Raw genomic sequence first — 23,828 nt, forward strand, 5'->3', positions numbered from 1 at the left:
GCAGTTTGTGTATGTACATCCAGTAAATGTATTTAATCATAAACTGATGTGTCGCTGACAAATTAGTATTTTTATTGATTAGTATCAGCTCATTTGTGATCACTTTTTTCTATCTGGTTTCCAGCAACCATGTGCTTAAAAAAGATTACAGTAGATTTACAGTGTTTGTAAATTTTGTTTGAAATCCAGGCAATTTTTTTTCAAATATATGTATAAGGTGACCTTGGCAGTTGACTTACCATAAGTATGTTATGATAAAAGTCAGTTGTATGTAGCAGAAGTAGTAGTGAACTTTGACCATGACTACAAGTACTGTTATGCCTGTTAGATTAAATACTGTGCTTGCTATCTTTGCTTACTGAAACCCTTCCTCAACTAACTGGATCTTCTAACTGACCTAACTGATATTATATACACATAATTTTTATCTATCTGACAGGAAGTTCTACAATACATACTTTTGTACTATACTTCGTACCTTGTAGAATACTACTAGTCCATTTAAGCATTTAACTTCACGCGTACTTTGCATAAGCATACAGAAGCCATCCAGAAACAAGCTAATTCCTTGGTGCTTCGTGTTGAATTTGCTTCTTTAATTTTCATCTTGTCATATGGGAAGACAACCCTAATTGGTTACCTGCACATTATTCAATGCCATATTTCTGTAACAGTTCATGAGTTCAGGTATTCTACATAACTGACTTTGGTATAATTAAACTGTAAACAATGCCAAACAATAACTGTAACTGTACACAGGAAGCAAAAACATAGTGATATCCAATATATTGTCCACACCCATTAAATAAAATCAGATGTTGAATAGAAAAACTTTTTAAGACATACCTTAATCTTAGTTTTAAGTTACCTCTCCTTTAATGAATTATTAAACCTGAATCAATTCAGTATCAGGAAGTGATATATATATACCATTGGTTATATGAAGACAATATCAGCAAACAAGCACAATAACATGGAGCAGCTTTGTAAAAACAGTATTTATCCTGCAATAAGCAAGGAGGTGGGGGGAGGGGGTCAATGCATTACTTCCTACTACAAATCAGGGAGTGGGCTTATTACTAGACAATTAAACGTGGATGAGCTTATTGCCAGATAAATACGGTTCTGGAAGTCTAACAAGTTCCAATTACTGAATAGTAATACCATGCATAAATTAGAAAAAGTTAGAAGTTTATTATCGCATTGGTTAGTATAAGCAGTAGTCTAAAATATTTCCAAACTATAGTCATTCCCAAAAATTAAAGTAAAAGATTGACAATTTTATTATTATCAATCAGATTTACTGATAAACACTTTATCTCTTTTAAATAATAAACACTTAAATGTTTTTCTCTGGTTGAGTTAATGGTAATATCAACTAGATAATTTTTCTACAATAACTTTAATTCACCCAAATTAAAAAGTACTAAGGGTGATTACCAAGTTGTTCTATTAAAATAAATATGAATGAAAATTCCACTAATTGATAAGGCACCACGGAATTATTTTGAATTAAATCAATACGGTTATTGAATTATACTATACATATTAAGTATGGAAATATTTGTATTAGTTTCAGAAAAAGAGTTACTCAGAAGCTATAGATATATTTAAGGTGTAGAATGTTTGAGTTTAAAAGATGTGACAGAGCATTGACACTATCAAAGTTCCAGTTTACTTATCTGTATGACCATTTCTGTGATGAGAGCTGTGACCTGTTCAAAATATTTATCAATTTCTTAACAAGTCACAGAAAGTATGAACAAAAGATATAAAAATGAATCAAACAGACAGTACATTTTTTTTAAATCAGTGCACCAGTCCGCAACTAAACTTTGAATTCATTCTAATGAAGGATGATTTTCCACAGAACATTTTTTTTAAACTTATTCCAACGATACAGTCTAACCTTACAAAGACAAACTTAATATTTCACTGTCTGATCAGTGTTTTTATTACAAACATGGAAATGTCCCTATCTTTACTTATTCCTGGTAAGAACCAATAAAAAAGCTCCAATAAAAAGCAAGCAGAATGAGTATTGCAGATAACCCCTACCAATCCCCATAGGAAGATATTACACTAAAGATGGTGCTGTTTGGTGTTAATTTGGAAAAGAATTTAGTTTGTAACTAATTTTGATAGTACAATGAATGCAATAAATAAGAATGACAACATGATACTACAGTTTCATCAACAATGTGTAATAATGTGTTAAGGTCATTTATGAGTGTGTGAGATTTCATCAAAATCTTGTAACAAAGCCGCAAGAGCACTAATAGAGATTTTTCTATAAATAGAAATAGTGACCTTGACCCTAATTAAACAACCCTTAATCTTAAACTTGTTTAAGATGATTTAATGCTTTAAGAGTGTGGGGAAATTTGATGAGAATCCCTCTAGATATGAAGCTGATAGAGCACTTACAATTTTCTTGAAATAGTAACAGTGGCCTTAACTTTGACCAACAATCCTTAAAATCAAACTTGTCCAAGATATATCAATGCTTGATAAGGTGTGAAGTTTAATGAGAACCCCTCAAAGAATGAAACGGATAAAGCACTACAAACTTACTCCAATGGACAAATGGACAGTGAGATGGATGGTCAGACCCAGAGGAAAACTACATAGCACCCATGTTTCACTAATAGGAGCTATTTCTTGTATATAAGCAGCCATTAAGGTTTTGGTGTCTTTAACTTCAAGCTAACCTGAGAGATATCATTACTCAAAAAAATCTATAAAAAGTATTAGTGACTTTCACTAAATATAGATTGAAACTACACATTCTGTAGGGTTACTGCATATGACTTATCTGCATTGACAAAGAATTTTTTGAAGAGAGATCATGTGAAATTCCCCATTAAATTTGTATTTGACCTTGACCCAATAACTAACCTGACATTGATCTAAGAGATGAAAAATGTGGCATGTACCATATTGCTGGAGATGCTTACTAAAGGCAAAAGCTGAATTAAACAATGGCAACTGACAGGAAATGAGCAAGAACCCATCAATACATAAGAGGTAAAACATGAACTCCATTAGGTTTGGGGTCATTCTGCACCATAAATAGTTGTCATGATAATTCAGCAGTCAGGAAATTTAGGAAAATATGTCTGCCAACAACTCAGAAATACTAAACAAATTATTTCTCTCCATTCTAATGCCCTCGTCCGTTTGTTAATTAGTAAGATTTAACAGCATATTGCTTTCATTTATATCCATGATATCAAATTCTGAAATAGGGGTTCATATACTGTCCACATTCTAATAGATTACCCCTTGGGCTTTATTAGATATGTTCTGAAAAGATTACAAAAAATTGGTTTATTAGAAAAGCACTGATTCATTCCAAAGTCAATTTAATACATGCATTTGGATATTAGTTCAAATGTACCCTCTGCCAATGGTAGGAATATCAACAGAATTAACAATCACCCTAATACTAACATTCATTTGGGAAACTCAGTTACCTTATTTTATCATATGAATATGACTGTGATTAGTAACCGGAAAGGGAAATTTCAGAAAATAAATCAACACAAATATTGAAAAATTAAAAAATTAAGAATATTACACAAGTGACCTACCATGTCCTCCATCATCATGTTCATCCTGTAACAACAGAAAAAAAGTCCACGTATGTTTAACACAAACATGTTACATTAATATTCAACTCATCAAGAATATTAAATAAATGTAATCACTGATTCTTCCTTCAAATTAAAAACAAATTGATATCTCTGACCTTGAAATCAGGACCAAAATTTTCATTGCAGAAATCTTCTGCCATAGTGCATGCCTGATAATTCATCCACTGAAAGGTCATGATTCTGATTAATGAAAGTCATGTAAACACATCCACTGAAAGGTCATGATTCTGATTAATGAAAGTCATGTTGTAAACACATCCACTGAAAGGTCATGATTCTGATTAATGAAAGTCATGTAAACACATCCACTGAAAGGTCATGATTCTAATTAATGAAAGTCATGTAAACACATCCACTGAAAGGTCATGATTCTGATTAATGAAAGTCATGTAAACACATCCACTGAAAGGTCATGATTCTGATTAATGAAAGTCATGTAAACACATCCACTGAAAGGTCATGATTCTAATTAATGAAAGTCATGTTGTAAACACATCCACTGAAAGGTCATGATTCTGATTAATGAAAGTCATGTTGTAAACACATTTTAAGCACAATGACTTCTTAATTGGGTCAAACTCATTAATTTCAACAAATCTTTGTTTCTATACTAGCCTTATTCAGGTCAAATATTACAACATCAGGCTTTATATGAATAACTGAACCAGCATCATTATTGTTCTTACCACCAATACACAACCAATAATTTGGTCAAGGTAATGAATTCAATCAAAATGAAATGCACCCTGACCCCACTCTGACCCAGTCATTTTTAAGCCAAATATATCTAATAACTCTATACTTTTAGGTTCTTAAGAAGAACATTTCCTTAAAAGTATAGATGTGCAGATAATTGAGTTTTTATATGCCAATCTTATTGAAACTCAGCCACTTTGTAAAAGGTAAACCATCGATAGTTCATGTTAAGTGACGTAAATTGTTTTAACAAAGTAAGTTTTTCTAACTTCAGAAAAATGTTTTGATAATTTCCATTTAAATGTTTCTCAGACTCCATATTAGTATCATTTTGGTCATAATGTGTTGTCTAAAGATTGATGTAGAACCCTACAATAACTAGCCAAGAATGTTAGGAGCTCTTTCCTACCTCAAAATCGCTGGCAGCCCATTCATAATCATCATCTGTACCTGATCCAGAATCATCTGTCAAAGAAAAGAATTATTTACAATTCTAAGGTTTTTTCTAATTGTAATTTTCCACTAGAACTTTATCACTGAAGCTGACAACTTCTGTATGACTACACTATGACTACACTTGACAATCATCAACCATGTTGCTTTACAAGCAAGAAAAATATATCGACATTGTAGATTAAAACAATTAGCACCTTTTGTTTCTTTTTTTTAATCTCATTCACAAGGTCACAGCATTGTATAATGTATGAAATACAAAACTTTAAGAAGATATAAAGGTTTAATAATGTGATGCATATCATTACACAAACTGTGGACAAATGACTCTTTTATGTAACGAAACAATGTCTATATCTTGGAGGTTTCACAATATATACACAATCTAATGGTTGTCATGTTGTCACATTTGTCTGCATTTCAATTCATTGAAAGGTTAGTCTATTTTCTGATTTCTTTTTTCATTTTTATCCTTTTTCAATACTCCTGTTACCAATACTCCTATTACCAATAATATTGTTTCGAAGACAGGAAAGAGGGAAGGAAGGAACAGGAATGTTTACCAATTGTCAATGTGGGAAGGAGTGCTTGGAGGGGGGATAAGAATCTTTACCAGTGATTACTGACTATGTGGGAAGGACAATTGGGAGGGGGGATAAGAATCTTTACCAGTGATTACTGACTATGTGGGAAGGAGTGTTTGGAGGGCGGGGATAAGAATCTTTACCAGCAATTACTGACTATGTGGGACGGAGTGTTTGGAGGGGGGATAAGAATCTTTACCAGTGATTACTGACTATGTGGGAAGGAGTGTTTGGAGGGGGGGATAAGAATCTTTACCAGTGATTACTGACTATATGGGAAGGAGTGTTTGGAGGGGGGGGATAAGAATCTTTACCAGTGATTACTGACTATGTGGGAAGGAGTGTTTGGAGGGGGGGATAAGAATCTTTACCAGTGATTACTGACTATGTGGGAAGGAGTGTTTGGAGGGGGGATAAGAATCTTTACCAGTGATTACTGACTATGTGGGAAGGAGTGTTTGGAGGGGGGATAAGAATCTTTACCAGTGATTACCTACTATGTGGGAAGGAGTGTTTGGAGGGGGGATAAGAATCTTTACCAGTGATTACTGACTATGTGGGAAGGAGTGTTTGGAGGGGGGATAAGAATCTTTACCAGTGATTACTGACTACGTGGGAAGGAGTGTTTGGAGGGGGGATAAGAATCTTTACCAGTGATTACTGACTATGTGGGAAGGAGTGTTTGGAGGGGGATAAGAATCTTTACCAGTGATTACTGACTACGTGGGAAGGAGTGTTTGGAGGGGGGATAAGAATCTTTACCAGTGATTACTGACTATGTGGGAAGGAGTGTTTGGAGGGGGGATAAGAATCTTTACCAGTGATTACTGACCATGTGGGAAGGAGTGTTTGGAGGGGGGGGATAAGAATCTTTACCAGTGATTACTGACTATATGGAAAGTAGTGTTTGGAGAAAGGATAGGAATGTTTACCACTGTCTATCTGTGGAGCAGAGCTGGGTGGAGCTGCTTTCTGGTTATAGTCCCTCTGAGGGACTCGAGGACTTGCAGGTGCACGATTACTGATGATGTTCTGTACTCTGCAAATTAACATCACAATAGAATCAAATTACACATCTACTAAATTGTTTTTACTTTTTTCTGATTTTGTTGGTACTTTTTTCTGATGGGAGGAACCAATATGGCTATCTAACAATATTTTTATCAGCTGCCATTAAGTTTACTTAATTTTTTCTAAAGCAGAAAGTCATTAATGTGCTACACATAATGGGGACTTTTTATAGGATACTGATAAGGATATTTATCTATTTATTTTAAACACCTACAGTAACAATACAATTACACATCAACATCAATAAACAACTTATTTTAACACTTAGGGTTACTTCTATTTTCTCTTGAGACTTACAATAATGAAGAAAGCACTTTTTTTTTTACAAACAATATACAAAATTTTGTGTAAAATGAAAAGAAGACTTTTTACATAATCATTATACAACAATAAACATTCTTTTCAAAAATAAAATTCATAATTTACACCACATCAACAATAACAATGTAAAGTGGAGTCTCCATGTAGCTTATTCATCAAACTCATTCTCACAAACTGCTATCTAGGATTATCAAGAACTTCAAGAGAGTATCACACCAAATACAACTGTTCCTTTTCAAATTCATATTCAAATTACTGTAAATTGTGTAAATTGACATTTCTGACTCCAGTGTACACTGCATTCTTAGTCTATTTAATATCACCGCCTGTATAAAATATTTCAGATAATTTGAAATACAAACCATCACAAAATCATGCCATGCATCAACCTTTTAATCCACAATTTACAATCAAAACCTTAACTTCCATTGATGTCAAACTCCAAAGTTGAAAAAAGAAACCCAGACCATTGAGAAAAAAGACACCTGATAAAAAATATACCTTGAAAATGACTCGGACACAAAGCCCGAAATTTTAACTGAATTTTGGGACATAAAATCTGTGACTCGAACAGATTTTTGTCGCAGGAGGCGCTTAATCTTACCAGACCTAAATGAAAAGTGTTAATTTATGTCAATATTATTTAAAAATAAAAAAAATATAAACCTTAAAAGTTAAGGCAATGTTGTACTCAATTTAATCAAGCGACCTGAAAACTCCATCCTTGGTCCCAAGTAAAAATTGCACTTTCATTTATTTATTCCATAAAATAGTAATAAGTGAAATGTTCACCTTGAACCAAGGCTGTGTTAACTTTTTTGTGTCTTTTGATTATTTTTATAGTATTTCATGTTTTCATTAATACACATTCAAGATAACATTCATTTTTGCTGCATGTTCTATTTTTACACACAAAGCATTATTCTGTACTACTAACAGTGGTAAAATGCTGTTAAATGAAATCTTATCATACAAAACTCAGAAGCATATGTTCAGATTTTGATTTCTAATCCATGAACATAATGAATATCTAAACAAGAGGCCCAAAGGCCTTAACAGCCATCTGACTATAAAGATTTATATATGAAAGAGGTCAAAGAGGCCTAAAACAATTGCTCAACTACTCTACAGCTCACAAAGAAACAGTGGTGGTTCAGACAAACCATTTCTGCAAATTTGAAACTAAATATATCAAAATGTCATTACTCCAGACCTACTGCTTGATGAAAAAGATATTTTATGATCTCAACTCTTTTGACCCAAGAGACCTTGAATATAGGTCAAGGTCAATTATCTGAATAATCTGGTAGCCCTTCATCCACTAATTATGTTAAAGAACCAATATCAACAGCCTCTACCATTTTATTACTGATAAGTTGTTTGAAGATTTTAACACATTTGACCCCTGTGTCCTTTAAATAGAGAAAAGGTCAATCACATAACAAAATTGGTATCTCTTCATCCCAGGATGCTATAGTCACAATATAAGCACCCTTGACATATTTGACATCTGTGACCTTGAAAGATGGTCAAGGTCATTCATTCAAACTTTGTAGAGCTTTACCTAGCATACTTCAGGCCATATATCAGCACTCTTAACCTTTTGCTTATTGATTCATTTGAATGGGAAGTTTAAGCAGGACGGACAATGCATGGCACATGATGCACCGATCACATGACCTAACAAGCATAACAAGAAATATCTTGATACAATTTGACTCCAAAAACTATTTAAAAAGTCAAATATATTCATTCAACAATATCATCTTGAGTTATTTAATTACATATATGATCTTCTCTAACATGAATTAAGCATGCAGCATTTATGACAAAAAGAGTGTCCATTCTGTGAAATCATGTAAAATTAACCATCCAACTGAATGTAAAAATGGTTATTTTCGGTACTTTAATTTCATAATAATAATACTACACATCAGGGACTTATAATAAAGTTACCACATATGTGTGAAACGTTAAAAAACTGTAGATATAAGGAAAATTGAGGCAGCTAATGCAAATGACATTAAATAACGTACATCTTTTAAGCATACCAGTCAATTTTCCACATCATAAATTTTTCAAAATAATATCTCACACTTAAAAATTAGTGACCTCTGACTGCAAATTGTTGGACTAAATTTATTACACTGACACCCAAGTAAAATCCTGTACATCAATGTATGTATGCAAATTTGCCGACACTAACTGTCCAGCTGTGTGTAGGGTTTATTTATGTATGCTGTGTCGTGTGATAAATACCTCTATTCACTGATGACTATCTTACATGTATTGTATGTTCAACATTGTAAAATATCGGTATAAGTCTATGAAAAATATACAATAAATATACTGAAAGGATAAACAAACACAACTCTGATTTTATTTGTAAAATATTTTGTACTGAATATACATAGTCATAGATAAAGATCAAGAGGATACTTTACCTAATCCCCAATGAATGTTAAAAATCAGTCATCTGTGACAAAAAACTTATCCCTATCCGGTGTACCCATGTAAACTGTGACACCAAGATGTGTGATAACTCATATATCTGCAGTTAATAATTGTTTTTACAAATATGCCACAACTATCCCAAATTGATAGAGAACAGGCTCTTACAATGCTCATGAGGGGTAGCACTCAATGGCAGCCAAAACAGCTTGGAAAACCATTGATAATGGAAAACATTGAATACATCCAACAAGAGGCCATTAGGCACTCTATCAATCAATCAATTCATACTTCAGGGCCGATCGTTCTAACAGGAGAAGTAGGATTTCAAAGAATTGGCATTATTTCCCATAATGGGCCCTGCTTCTCTTGCCCCATGGGGTAAAAACCACCTTTTATGCAAAATTTGTTCCCTTTCCTCCAACAAAGCTTCTGACAAAATTTGTTCAAATTTCTCCTAATCGTCCATGACTAGACATAGAAAAAGTTGACAGACGGATGGACAGATGAATGGATAGATGAACGGACAGACGCTGTGGTATACCAATAATTCACTTGACCCTTTGGGCCAGGTGAGCTAGAAACTGTGAGAAACAGACTGTAAGAGGCAAATTTACACCCAAGTCACTAGTACACTGGTGTGCCACTGACACTTAAATTTCCAGCGCCTTGTATGCGATAGTTGATGGCGTCCTCTGGGACGTTGGCGGTCCGTGCTCTTCATGGATGAATCTTGATTTACTTTATTTTTATCAGATGGCTGTCAACGTATGTACCAGCCTCAGGGAGAGCGTCTTGCAGATGCTTGTTTTTTGGAGCACAACTGATTTGGCATGGATTAGTTATGACTTTGGGAGGAATTTTCCATTGTTTAAAAACGCCTTCAGGGATCAGGAATTTAACAATTGTATGCCAGCAAGATGTGATCCTAAGGCCTCATTGTGCCTTTCATTATTAGGCACCACTGGACCTTTTAGCATGATAACACAACAGACCATATGTTGCAAGAGTTTGTAGGGATTTTCTTACAACCCAAACATCGTCCCTTCTGATTAGTCTCCATATAGAACCGACTTGTCCCCAGTCAAACACTTATGGGATACATAAGACGTAATAAAGCAATCATCCCAAATAATTTCTGCTAATTGGCCAACGTACTCACGGAGGAATGGAATAACATTCCTCTACCGACAGTCAATGTCTTTAAGAACTCCCACGCAGAATTAGAGACACTTGCTGTTCAGTAGAGCACACACAATATAAGGGATCAGTCTGCCAATATTTCAACTTTGTGTACATTAGGGTAACCTAATCCATGGCAGCCTAATGAAGTCCTCATTTGATAAAAATTCTCAGAAAAGACAGATGATCCATTATTCAAAGTTAACTATTGCATTTCACATTTAAGCATGAACATTATTTTATGAAACCGTAAAGCGTAAAGTTGAACTTGTGTTTCTTTTTCACCCCAGAATAGATTACTGAAATTCACATAAAATAGTACATAAAAAACATAAAATCAATCAAGAATCATCCTTAAAAAATATAAAATGCATGTACATTAGCACAAATCTCATCCAAAATCAATCAACTTATATCTACATGTATCTATCGTGATAAGACATTGGTCTTACCTGTAATTAACATGTAATTATTCCCTGTCTCAACACCTACCTGTTTAACAATGTCCCCATGGTTACAGCCTAATGGTAAGGCATTACACCAGTTATAGACAACTAACATAAACACAGGAAATACATAAAAAATCTGTTAGGTATCAATGTAAAGGAAGTCCGGGGATTACTTGTATTATCTTCCATTACAAAACTAAAATAAAAGTATACATACTTCACATAAGAAGTACCTTATCAACTTTACATGTATGCTGGTATACACCTGACTGTACATGTACATTTCAAGAAAGGAAGATCATATCCAGCTACAGCCAGATTGGATAAATAGTAAGTTAATGCAAAATTTCTCTAAATACATGCTGAAGATTATCACAGTGATAAAACCATACACATTAAACACATTCTGTATGCTGGCACATGTATTCATTGAACCGCATTATAAGTTGTCATGTAGCTTCAGAACCACACAAGTTAACAGTAGGTTTTACTGATGGATGAGATGAACAATAACAGGAAAAAACAATAAAGACAATAAAGCTTACACTGATAGTCATCATTTGAACACCTGTAAAATATCTTCTACACTATCCCCGGTAAAAAGCTATGTAAAGAAAATTACTTCTAAACTCAGCCAAAGCAAAAACCAAAAAAACATGCTAAGATGTTTTAATTTCCATTGAAATTTGAAAATAAGTTCGGACAAGCCTCTACAACGATTATGAATATCTGGGGGAAAAAATGTAATATTTAGATATGACAGACATATAATCATGTCTGGAGTAAAACAAATGCACTCCACCTTCCTAACATGATGCCCATAGGGTGTGTATCTTTCATCCAGTTATGTTTGCTGAAGTTACTTAAATATAAACTACATGAAAAGCATTTGAAAGATTTATGTCATCCCTCCCGCCCCAGGGGTCCAGACACTCCCTTTATTCTGAATTGATTCCCCTTTACTTAAGAATACTTCAAATAAAATAAGAACAATTCTTGAGAAGAAGATTTTTACAGAATTTGCTCTATTTCCTCTATTGGACACTACTGCTCCTGCCCCCAGGGTGCCAGAGACCCATCATTTATACAAAATTGATCCCCCTTACCCACATGATGCTTCAAACCAAGTTGGGACATAATCCAGGTATTCTGACAAAAGAAGGATATCAAAACAGTACTTCTATTTTCCCTACTAGGCCCTGTCTATCCGTCCCCAGAGGACCAAGACCCACCATTTATACAACTGAATTCTCCTTAATCCAGGGATTCTTTAGACCTAAGTTGTATATTCGTTCTTTTCATAGGACAAACAAATTTAAAGCATTTGCTATATTTTCCCTATTCGGCCCATCCCTTAGACCCCAGGGGTCCGAGTGCAACCATTTATACAAAATTGATTCCCCTTCACCGAAGAATGCTTCAGACCATATTGGGAAATAATCCAGGCATACCAACAAAAGAAAACTTTGTGCAGTTCCTCTATTCCCTCTATTTGGTTCTGCCCCTCCCGCCCCAGGGAGCCAAGACCCAACATTTATAAAAACTGGAAACCTTTTCACCAAAGGATGCAAATCTGGACAAAATTTTAGATTAAAGTTTCTACAGTTACAATTTTGCTTGTAGACTAGGAGGTACTCTTTTTTGATGGCATAGTTGACAGCTTGATTTGGATAATAGCATCAACAATTTCAATGTTTCCTGGTTGCTAGTATAACTCTGGAAACTTCCAATTCATGAATTCCAACTTCATGAAATCCAAGATTTTTAGGAACCAAAACGAATAATTCATTTTGTTTCTTGATCTTGGAAAACTCTCATTTTTTGATGAAAATAAAGCAAAGCAACCCCTTCTTTTTAATCATAAAAAGTATCATTGAAAATTTCTCTTTCCAAATATGGAATCTTAAAAAATGTTGAATGCTAGAATGTAGTCAAATGTAGGATTTAGGACATTTAGGAACATTCTGATATTTTGGTTGCTATGCATGATTAATTCTTGTTAAAGTGAAATTTAGCATTTTACATTATTTTTTCTTTATATCAAAGTATCATACCTTTATTTTTTAATGAAAGATAGAAATTTATCTGAAAATTGATTGCCACAAAAATAACAGGCAATGTCTGTTATTCAAGAAAAAATTAATAACTCCTTTACACCTATTCTGATGCCTGTACTGGAAAAAGTAGTGCAGTAACATAGTTTCTGCTTTTAATCTGTTCTTAAAACCTTTCAATATCATCACCAGAAAAAAGTTTAATACCAGATTTTTTCTTCACTTCTCGTCGGAGTACAGCCTTAAGTGGATACATCTCCATATTGAACTGGCCATTCTCAGAAAATTTTCAAAAGATCTGTTGTAAACTGAGCAAATGCATAGCCGTGCAATGTTCATCTACAGACGGACAAGATGATTCCAGTATATCCTCTAAACTATCTTGAGGGGGTGGGGGGGTTGGGTTATCATAAGGAATTTCAGTATGTACGAGTGTATAAATGTACTTGTATATATATTTACATATTCATAGGTGCAGGCATTTAGATATACATATACATATTTTTCTGTGGTAAAAATATACAGCAATGCTCTTAAGTACTTACCTAGGACTTGCAAATAAAAAAACAAACAAACTCTTAAATCATAATTTAGGAATAATACTTTACATTTAAAGGAATAACTCATCATGAAATTTTCATTTCAATGGAGATTTTTTTATAAAAAAACAACTGTAGATTAATTTTCTTTTAATTCAATGGTGTTTATGTATCATCAACTTTAACATTAAGAGCATGTATTCTTCAACAACTGTACCAACAAAATAAAGTGTCGTTGTTGATCTTTTTCATGTTACAAACCAAATTTCAAATCAACAGTCACAGAATCTTAGACCAAGACCAAGTGTGATATTCTTATTTTTTCAAATAAGATTTATTGGCTGATGAGAAAATTCAATGCTGATTCCTTCTGAATGAATTATGATAAAAGCAAAAATGACTTTATGTTAGATACTCACCCTGAAATATCCGGTTTCTTGATGCTTTTAATAATTGACATCAATTTACTGTTAAAACAAAATAAGATGTGATCACAACAATATAATAATATATTTTGAAAGTTTCTGATAAAAGACGGACAAGAGGCCCATAGGCCTTAATAGTCACCCGACTTGAATTTTTGCTTTTAGCAAATGACAAGCAAAACTGCCTTATCCAATATCTAGCAATAGATTAAAGCCTGTAGCGTATTGCTTGTAGCAAGGGTGGATTTAAAGGACATAGCAGAAATTTGAATAAATCCAACTCTTAGGGCCCTGCACAGAAGTTTTCAAAACATTCAACTTACTTGACAACGAAATTCCCATATTGTTTTCAATTCAAACTTAATATGAATACAACTACTGAAACATTTGACCCCTGTGATCTTGAAAGTGGGTCAAGGTCATTCACTTGAACACAGTTGGTAGCCCTTCATCCCACTGTGCTACAGGCACAATATCAAACATGTGATTCTTTCAGTCATTGAGATGAAGTTGTTTAAAGATTTTAACACATTTAACATCAGTGACCTTGTTAATCAGACAAGGTTATTCAACAAGCTTGATAGCCCTTCATCACAGCATGCTACTGTCCCAATATCAGAACTCTCAGCCTTCAAGTTACTGAGATGAAGTAAAAATGTGAATTGTTTATGACAGATGATGCATGACGATGGACAAAATGTTCAGCAACTTTTTAGTGTTAATGACTTTTTAAGAGGTGTGTTCATGACTCATGAAATAAAACTTTCGTCTTTCCTTCAGAATCCATGGTAAAGATATCTGAAATGAAATAAATTTGAAGTTCTGCCTTGAGAATTTTATTATGTTCCTACTAGAGTGAGGCAAGATGATGTCTCTCCTAGAAAATGTACATCTTACCATTTTTATGAAAAATTCAAATTACAATTTTTGAAGTTTAAAAGCAATATATCTTGAATAAAAGTTGGCAAAGATTAAGTTTTGACCTTGACCTGCATATGATGATTATACACCTACATACCAAATTACAGTTCTATATCTCTATCTGTAAACCAGTGGAAACAGAATTATAATAGAATGACAAGATGAATGCCAAGGTGACACTATGAAATGGCAGGGCATAAAAAATCAAACATCAAGGCAACAAGAAAAAATCTGACCTCAAAGACAAAAATAAAAACAACAGGCCAGTGGGCTTTAGTGGTCATCTGACTGAAAAAAAAAACCCACCAATTCTCAGCTCTATGTCACCAGTGGAACTTGAGAGAAAATTCCAAATGTTTTTATCAAGATGGCTACAATGGCAACCATATTAGATTTCAAATTGACTCGAAAAATAACAAAATTTAGTCAGGACCACCACAGGGAACTTTCAGATAAATTTCAGCTTAATATCACCAGTGGAATTTGAGAAGTTTAAAATGTAGAAAGTCATCACAAGGCCGAAGGCAGATATCACACAATGTCAGAGGAAATACCAAAGCTATACCTGAAGAGAATTCAACGATTGATGATCAACGATTTACATACAGGATAGCCTATCTACATATATTAGAACCAACATCCTATTTTTTTTTAAAATTTGCAATAGATTATAGACATTTGATGATTTACATAACCTTGACAACATTAGTTTGACAATGCAGTTGAAATTCCTATTGTTGTGATACTATGGGATAAATATGAACCTGTTGAAGAGTTGTAAAGCTGTAACATTGAGTGTGAATAGGACAGGACTCAATTAAGGCAGACTCAGATATACAATGTACTGATTTTACAAGAAAAAAGACTCATCTCTTCAATTCTTTTCGTTGTATTTGACCTCTTGCTGTGAACTCAGCTTCACAAGTTTAATGTTGCTTTTTTTTCTAACATGATTTTATATACATTGTATAAAGATAAATAAAAACACAAAATATAACAATCCTCAGTCAATGCTGAATCTCCTTGGATGCTGTAAACACTGTGATGTCAGTGGAATGTATAAATGTCAGCAAAGTATCGTTCATTTGAATAAACTACCATAATGAGCAACAAAACACAACATTACTGGTAACCCATATGAGAGGGGAAACTGCATGTTCAATCTTGATCTATTTAAATGTGGAAGCCATGGCAAGTACTTCAAAGTATGATCCTTTCTTCCTTAGCTACCTGATCTTGTAAGTATTGTTTAAAAAAATATATACAAACCCTCTCTTATTCATTGGCGTTCTCATTCGATTCAACTCTGTTTCATCCAATTCCTAAAATATAAAAAATACATCTAAAATCTTTTTTTCATAAGTATTTTAGCTATTATGCACATTGTACAGGTTTGTCACAAAATTATGGCATTGTGTAATTAGAGAATTGCGTTGCTCATTTAATATATAGTTTTAAAATCTACGACCTTCACCATGGATCAATGTCAAACAATGTTACTGTTTTGAAATGGAGTTTTAAAACATGTAGCCTTAAAAAGTTATCTAGGTTCAATATTCGACAACTAAATTGCAGTTCACCCAGCAGATTTATATGTCTGGCTAAAATCATAACACTAAAGGCCTCTTGGCTGTTTAAAAATTGCATAATGCCCAATAATGATAGAAAAACATTTTGTATTTGATCCTGTGACCTTGAGCTTGGGTTAAGGCTCACAAAATTTATTTTGTCAAAATTTTATATTTCTTTACCCCTTTACCAGATCAACGGACCGACAGACCAATGAAGCCAAACCATGGCATAAGCTCGCTTACCCTGCAGGCCAGGTGAGCTAAAAATGAGTCTAGTTTTTTTAGGAAATTAAACCCATCTGTATAATGAGAAAGTACAGAATGTTTGGCCTCCTGTAAGGGCCTTTTATGATGTACAGCAATTCCCATGTTTAGATTGCATTTTCAGCAACAGTTATCATGGACTTGATCTCATGCACTCTTTAAGCTTTTAATACACATACTTTCAAAGCTCTTTAGCTATATATTATTTGATAGTACATGTATATTCCTTGATGCAAAATTTCAGAAATTTTGGCCCTCTGAATTCTTTGATAATCTCCAGAAACTAAAGTGCTGACAAACTGATGATCCCCAAGGACTGCAATATATAGGGAAAGTAGAGCCCTAACCTAAAGGTGCAAAGTAATGTAGGCCCTATTATGATTTAGGACAAGAGAAGATGAGTAATGCACCAGGACATTTGCCATTTTAAAATACTCTGAAACAAACCTAATCAAAGAAAACTTAATCTTGGTATGACACTATACCCTTTTTCTATCCTATGTTTTAGGCCCTTCCTCACTTGTCCAAAGTCCTGAATCCTTGATATATTCATCCCTGACTTTGTTGGACTTGTATGCTGGACCCCTAGACTCATAGCAGGACACAATATGACACAATAGTTTGTCACCAATGATCATACAAGTAATGATTAAATGTCAATATAAGTTCATATTCCAAAACAAAAAGGCTGTATATTAAAACATCTCTCATGCTTACACTTATTGAGTAAATCCTTGTTAATCCCTAAAATCACCTTAAAGTACATTGTCATTAATATTTGACACTTCACTTGGAGTGAAGGTGATAACTTGAGACAGGATTGATGAAGGGTACACCTTCCTTGAGCCACACTTCAAAAAATAACATGGGTTGTTACGAAGGCTACACCAAGGCTCTCAAATGATTTTTTTTCAAGTTCATTAGAATATTTTCAGGTTGTTGTCATCTTCTCACCCAGTCACTCACTCAAGTGCCACTCTGTTTTCATGAGTGAAGTTTATGATTACCAAATCTACAATCCAGTCGCACTGTACATAATTCTTCCTTAATCACCCTCCAATTGCACTTGAGTGTCCCTCACGTGAGTTGAATCAAGTGTCACTGGGAGTGTTGTATTAGAAATCCTCAAATATTCAGTTGATCAAGTGACGATATACGTACCACAAATTTCATACCATTTATCCCTGCCTCTCGAAAGCTCCGACAGAATTCGGGAAATGCGTTCTAAAAGAAACAAACACAGTTTTGAAAACACCTATTATCACACTGCATGTGGTTATCACTTGATACAAAGTATAAAAAGCACATTAGGTCAATAAACTTTATATTTTTAGTTATCCAATGCATCTGTTTTTTTCAGAAATCAGAAAATGTAAACCAGGAACTAAGAAACATTTCACATTGGAAAAACATGTGTTGGCCCACTTCTCCTTGTTAAAGCCGATAATCTTAATTTTCGTGACTCTACTTACTACTAAATATGAGCAGCCTCCAAAATACACCAATCAATCTAGCTGAGACAACCAGTTTACCAGTCTCTTGACCTTGAGGTGAAGGTCAAAGTAACCTTACATGTATTTCAATGCATTTCACACCACCTGAAGGTGATGTGCATATACTTCAAATTTTATCAAGATATCCCTAGCAGTTCAAAAATTACAGTGTGGACAAGATTAGAAGAACATCTCAAACTAGTACTAATTAAAGGATGGGTAGACATGGTTATTTTCAAAAGGAATCTTAGGGTCTCAAATTATTGAGAAGGTTTCAAGAGTCCAGGTGGTGTTTTTTTTAATTTGGGTTATAAATCCATTGAACTGGGTCCAACAATAAAACCTAGATGAGCACTGCATTAACTAAGAGTGGAGTGCAACTGAAGAGTTGTAAAGAGAGACTGGTATGTTTCTGGTTTCAGTGTTGTTCATATATATACGATAATACTAATATTCAACAATTCACTAATACTTGTCAAACTGGAGTACATTATCAGTGATAAAGAAATGGACTGAAAGTGGTCTGTATTTAAAAGCTATCACTTCAAGTTGTGAATAGTCTGATGGCCAGTACATGGGTTGACATTACTGATATGTGATATCAACTTTGTTGTAAAAATACAATATGATACACATGACAGAGATGTACTAATTTTCTGTGTATACAAATATACCCTGTGTTGTCTGAAAATGACTGAAAAATTATATTGTTGTGTTTTAAAATCATCTACAATATACATGCGAACATATCATAATATATACTGTAAGGGCGACCGGTATATGGTGGGTAAGTACGTTACCTGAGCCCACTATGTGTCTTGCATTGGCTTCCTGTTACCTGTAAAACTTTCAATGGTCAGCTGTGATCTTTATATCTATTAACAAGACACATATCGGAGTAAGGTGATAAATAAGTCACTATTTATTTACCCAGTTACTAATATCCCCAGTCGTGGTCCCATATATCTATACAATGAACAGGCTAAGGTAAACAAATAAGGGATAACCAACATCTGACAGACGGGCACATCCTACAGGAAGCAGACGATTCTAAAATAGATATTACCGAAGACAGCCATTGTCCCACGTCGTTTATCGTCCATCGGACAAGTCCTGAGTATTCGGGAAGGGTCCCACTCATGTTCGAAGTCGTCAGCTGGTCTTCAGGTCCACCATTCAAACTGTCACTCGGGACGTATAGGTATATTACTTCCTTGTAAGTGTACAAGCTTCCGTGTTAACTTTAAAAACTCCGGTACTTCTCTACGCGCACTCATTCGGAACCATTCTATATTTATTATTGAATCCAACCAGTTCAGGAAGAGAGTAAGCGGCGCTTCATTTAAAAAAAAACTATTTTTTCTCATATAAGACTGATTAAATAGATAATGAATAAGAGACCCCTGAGCCTTAGCGGTCATCAGACTCTAAAGACTTATGAATGAATTAACAATAAATGGAGCAATTATAGTAGTTGTACATAGGAATGAATGAACAAAACACTTCGGAATATTTTAGTACGGAACCCCTTTGGATACACCTCTTAATATATATAATAACCATGTTTAAATATGCGGGTTGTATGTATATGAAATTTTGGAGAGGAGGACGACAGCAGGAGAAAGGGTGCCGGAAGCCGTGTCTCACACGTCTAATCAGTATTTCCTGTCGTAAACGTTGTCCGGATTTGCTAATGATGATATATGTATTTATTTAACCTCGCATAAGTTGATAGGTGCTTCATTTGTATATATGTCAAATATAAAATTGAAGCATTTCTATATAGTTTTTTCTATATCCAATACAATGGACAACAAGAACGGACGGAAGGTCCATGGCAATCTTTTCTAACGTCAAAACCGTAGGCCACGGTAACATTTTTCTCTCACTCTGCAACCGCTGTCAGGCTTAAGATGTAGTGAATGAAAAGTTTATATTCCTACCCGGAAAGGCTATAAGTAGGAAATGGCGGTGTCTGAACCTACGTAATATCATTCACACATACAACTGATCTTGAACAAAAACGCCCTATCAGGTTACTGGAATAGAGAAAATTGTAGTGCACGACCTACATAATCGCTGACTGGCCAAGTTCCCGTTCAAAGTCTGGTTCGCTTAACAATACATTTTAACTTAGGGGAAGTATAAGATTTACATTATAATAAGTGAGACAAAAATACTGTCGTATGAATTGCATTTTGAAATACAATGTACGTAGATGAAAGTATTGCAGATCTGTAGATGTTCTCAATTTTTTGAAGGTTTCATAACAATAACACAAGTGTTGAAACTCTGGCCAGACCCTGCCTACAGATAACTTATCTAAATCAGAACTGTATATATAGTCTCGAGTTTTGTGTTGCATAACCCCTTCTTTCGACAAAAGGGGATGGATGTGAGGCAACGCGAGAGAACGGTATGGGCAAACGTGACAGGCCGTAGTTGCCGTGCCAGATTTTTTAAACTGTCAAAAATTTGCTACGGCAGTCACGGCGGAAATGAGAAACCAAACAGGCCGTAGTAAAACGGGGTGAACGGGTGAACGCAACAAAACGTTACAGCACGTGATAGGCCGTAACAGAACTTAGAGGCGGTCCGTAGTGGGACGGGAAGCTTGTGCATTCAACGGCATATCACGGTCTTTTCAAGTTGTGTTACGTTCTGCCGCATTTAGTGCGCGGTTTGTCAGGGATGTTGCGCATTCTGTCCCGTTTTGCTACGTTTTGTCACGGTTTTCACGGCAAGCTAAGGAGTATGGTAGCCGTATCGTCACGTTCAATCACGGATCCTGTGGCACTTCCGGTTCCGGTAAAACGAACACTCAACCCTCCTAGAACTAAAAGAATTAACTCTCCCCCACACAAAAACAAAAATAGCCATAAAATACCCAAATAAATAGTTATACAATATACGAGTGCATGTCTAACGACTGTTAGGAATAACCTAAAAGCATTAGTTCTTCTCTCCCTACAGTATTACCCTACATACAGTTACAGGTAACCGTCCCCTACCACCTCCCCCCCCCCTTTTTTTTTATCCCAGCATGCTTCACTCCCGCCTCCCCCCCCCCCATTTTTTATCCAGCATGTTAAAAATAATAGCCCTCCCCCTGCACATTAGGTCAGTTATAGGTATATACCGTCCAACCATTACTAATAAATAACCATATAGCACATATATAGTATAAAACGTCGGGATGAGATAACCAGTGAAAGATTAAAGTGGTTTATTCAAAAGGAATGAAGACATTGGTGCAGATAGATCAGACTCAACAGGAGAAAGAGACAGACAAGAAAGAAGAAAGGACCAAAAAAAAATGCACCTGCATGCGCACTAATAACTTTTTACTAACATACAGTCCGTCGGATGGGACTTAAAGCTGTGGTGTCCCGTGTGAAGGTTAGTCCGCCCTAGTACGAAAAAGAACCCCCTGGACTATTTGAAAAAGAGAAGGCTTATTGCAAGCCGGTCCAGGGGTTCCTAGATACTTAGGTAGGGATAATGACAAGGATAATAATCTGGACGGCCATCCAAATTATGTAATATTAAATTATACAGTTTACCGACTAGTTCCAATAGGGTCGCACACACAGTGTGTTAGTTTTCTATTAAGTGCATTTAGCGCACTATTTCTCTAAATTATACTATAATAGTACATCAGGGCAGTGATACGAATAGAGTATATAACCCTGATGAATAAATAGAAATTAAAATGCGGTAGGATAGAATTATATATTCAAAATTTCACATCAGTGCACCTCGAATAAACAGGTTCCCCAATCCTTTCTGATTTAAATAATTCCCCAAGGCCAGCGCCTAACGGCAGTCGTAAGTCCCATACGTTTAGCTCATTAAGTTAAACGCCATAGTTTCAGAGGTCGCACAATTTTTCGGACCTAAAACAAAAATATTAGTAGATCCGTTTAAATCGAGCTCGCCTTACATACTCTCTATCCCCCCCTTCTCCCTCGGACGACAACTATCTCCATCGCCGGATGAAAATCGGGACGGTGTAAAGCACCAGAAGAAAACCCTCGGACGCGAAGTCGGTTAGGGACACATTAGGCCACCAGAGTCGCCAACAAAATTCTATGTTATTGTGCTTAGGTTAAGGGTTAGGTACAGGCGACTCACCCCCTTCTCTACTATCTTCCCCTTCCCTTCCTCTCACTACATACTTTCTCCCCTTCTATTCCCTCCTATCTTTTCTCGTCCTCTGAAAGGCCTAAAGGACATAATAGAGGACGTTAATCCCCTAATAATAATAATAACAATAATAATAAATAATAATAATAAATAACCGGGGAGTTTTATTTGTGTCGGAGAAATCGGCCACACAGTATCGAGATCAAGGTGTGAAGATGCCAAACACGGCACGCGCGCTGACGCAAATACATTATATATGCCCCCAGCAAACATGCAAATACAAAATCTTCGTCTTGAGCATCCATGCTCTCTCGTTGAAGTCTCAGGATACAATAGTTGCTATTGCTTGAGAGGCCTCGTTTTATGCCGTGGGGTACAAACGTGCTCCAGAGTTGCCCGGCGTCCACGTGTCATCCGTGGAAAGCCTTGAGAGAACGTGAAAACCGTATCAGACCTTGATCAGAACGTGAGAAACGTGAGGGGTCCCAGCAGAACGTGATGAGCCTGGGTAGAACGTACTGTCATCCGTGGAAGACCGCGGGCCTAGCCATAGTGCGCCCGTTGAGTCTTCTGGAAAACATCAGCCCCGCTCCCTCAAGATACGTCACGGATACCGTGACAGACCACGAGAAAACGTAACAAAACTTGAATGCGGAGATAAAGATGACCCAAGTCCCACGGCACACTACGTTTCAGGCAAACGGGGCTGCGGAACGTGACATAAGCATTTGGAAGTATTACCGATTACAACAAAGTCTCTTCTTCCTAAATGGAGAATCAGTCCGTGGTTCAGTAGATGAGTTTAGAATTACATTAAAGAATTTTAAATGTCTTGTCGAATACGAAGCAGTGGAAGAGCAGTTTGAGAAAAGTAAACTCAGAATGTTGCGCATGTTCACAGAGAAGACAATGATGGCCAGATCAGACGATATGGAGATAAGAGCCCTACCCTCTGCGGTGACGAGGATCTTGGTCTTAGATAAAATGGCTTTAATTTGTCTTTATCTTTTATGACGTAGGCATGCCTTCTGAAATCGATCATATCGGATCTGTTCTGTTTTCTCCGCTTGATTTTGACTTCTCACGGTTGGATGATATTACAATCTGTAACTATAAAACTTATGTCTCGGCCAAAAGCAATTTATTATCGGCATCGCTGTGTGATTTCGTTTTACAAATGTAATGAGTATTTTTCTTAGTTTGTTAAGTGATGGAACAACCTTGCATTTTTCCACACTTTACAAATACGGTAAAATAAAGTGAGTTTTCCTAACTGAAATAAAGTTCAGCATTTAGCATAATTTGGAAATGGCGGTGTCATCTCATATTGAACAACTTCACTGCACGCAGAAAATGTATTGCTCGACGTCATATGTCTATTCATTTACAACAAAGTGAAAATCTGTCCTGTTGGCAGCATTGGATGGAGCTAACTACGCGACTGGTAAATGAAATGTCGCGTTTTGAATAAGTTAAAGTATCAGGCTTCAATCACATTACCCTGTCCGAGCCGCGAACTCACAATGTACGGTACCACATCGCCCAGCCAAGA

The 23,828-nt window shown here is 35.4% G+C and overlaps 1 protein-coding gene across 1 annotated transcript in view; it reads right to left on the reverse strand.

Moving 5' to 3' along the window:
- LOC132549254 (proline-rich proteoglycan 2-like) overlaps positions 1–19,305 on the reverse strand; it is a gene marked incomplete at its 3' end in the record, with an annotated part of 43,210 nt that extends 23,905 nt beyond the window's left edge. The window contains exons 1-8 of the mRNA XM_060213171.1: positions 19,197–19,305; positions 17,799–17,861; positions 16,072–16,124; positions 13,876–13,923; positions 6,322–6,428; positions 4,762–4,817; positions 3,594–3,618; positions 1,681–1,715 (exon numbers count right to left, since the gene is read on the reverse strand). Coding sequence (XP_060069154.1) covers positions 1,681–1,715; positions 3,594–3,618; positions 4,762–4,817; positions 6,322–6,428; positions 13,876–13,923; positions 16,072–16,124; positions 17,799–17,861; positions 19,197–19,271 — 462 coding nt within the window. The remainder of the gene's footprint in view (positions 1–1,680; positions 1,716–3,593; positions 3,619–4,761; positions 4,818–6,321; positions 6,429–13,875; positions 13,924–16,071; positions 16,125–17,798; positions 17,862–19,196) is intronic.
- Positions 19,306–23,828: the final 4,523 nt, after the last annotated feature.

The sequence above is a fragment of the Ylistrum balloti genome, unplaced genomic scaffold (genome assembly GCF_031769215.1).
Source record: "Ylistrum balloti isolate Yb309-2 unplaced genomic scaffold, AGI_CSIRO_Ybal_v1 Utg370052, whole genome shotgun sequence".
NCBI classification, from domain to species: domain Eukaryota; kingdom Metazoa; phylum Mollusca; class Bivalvia; order Pectinida; family Pectinidae; genus Ylistrum; species Ylistrum balloti.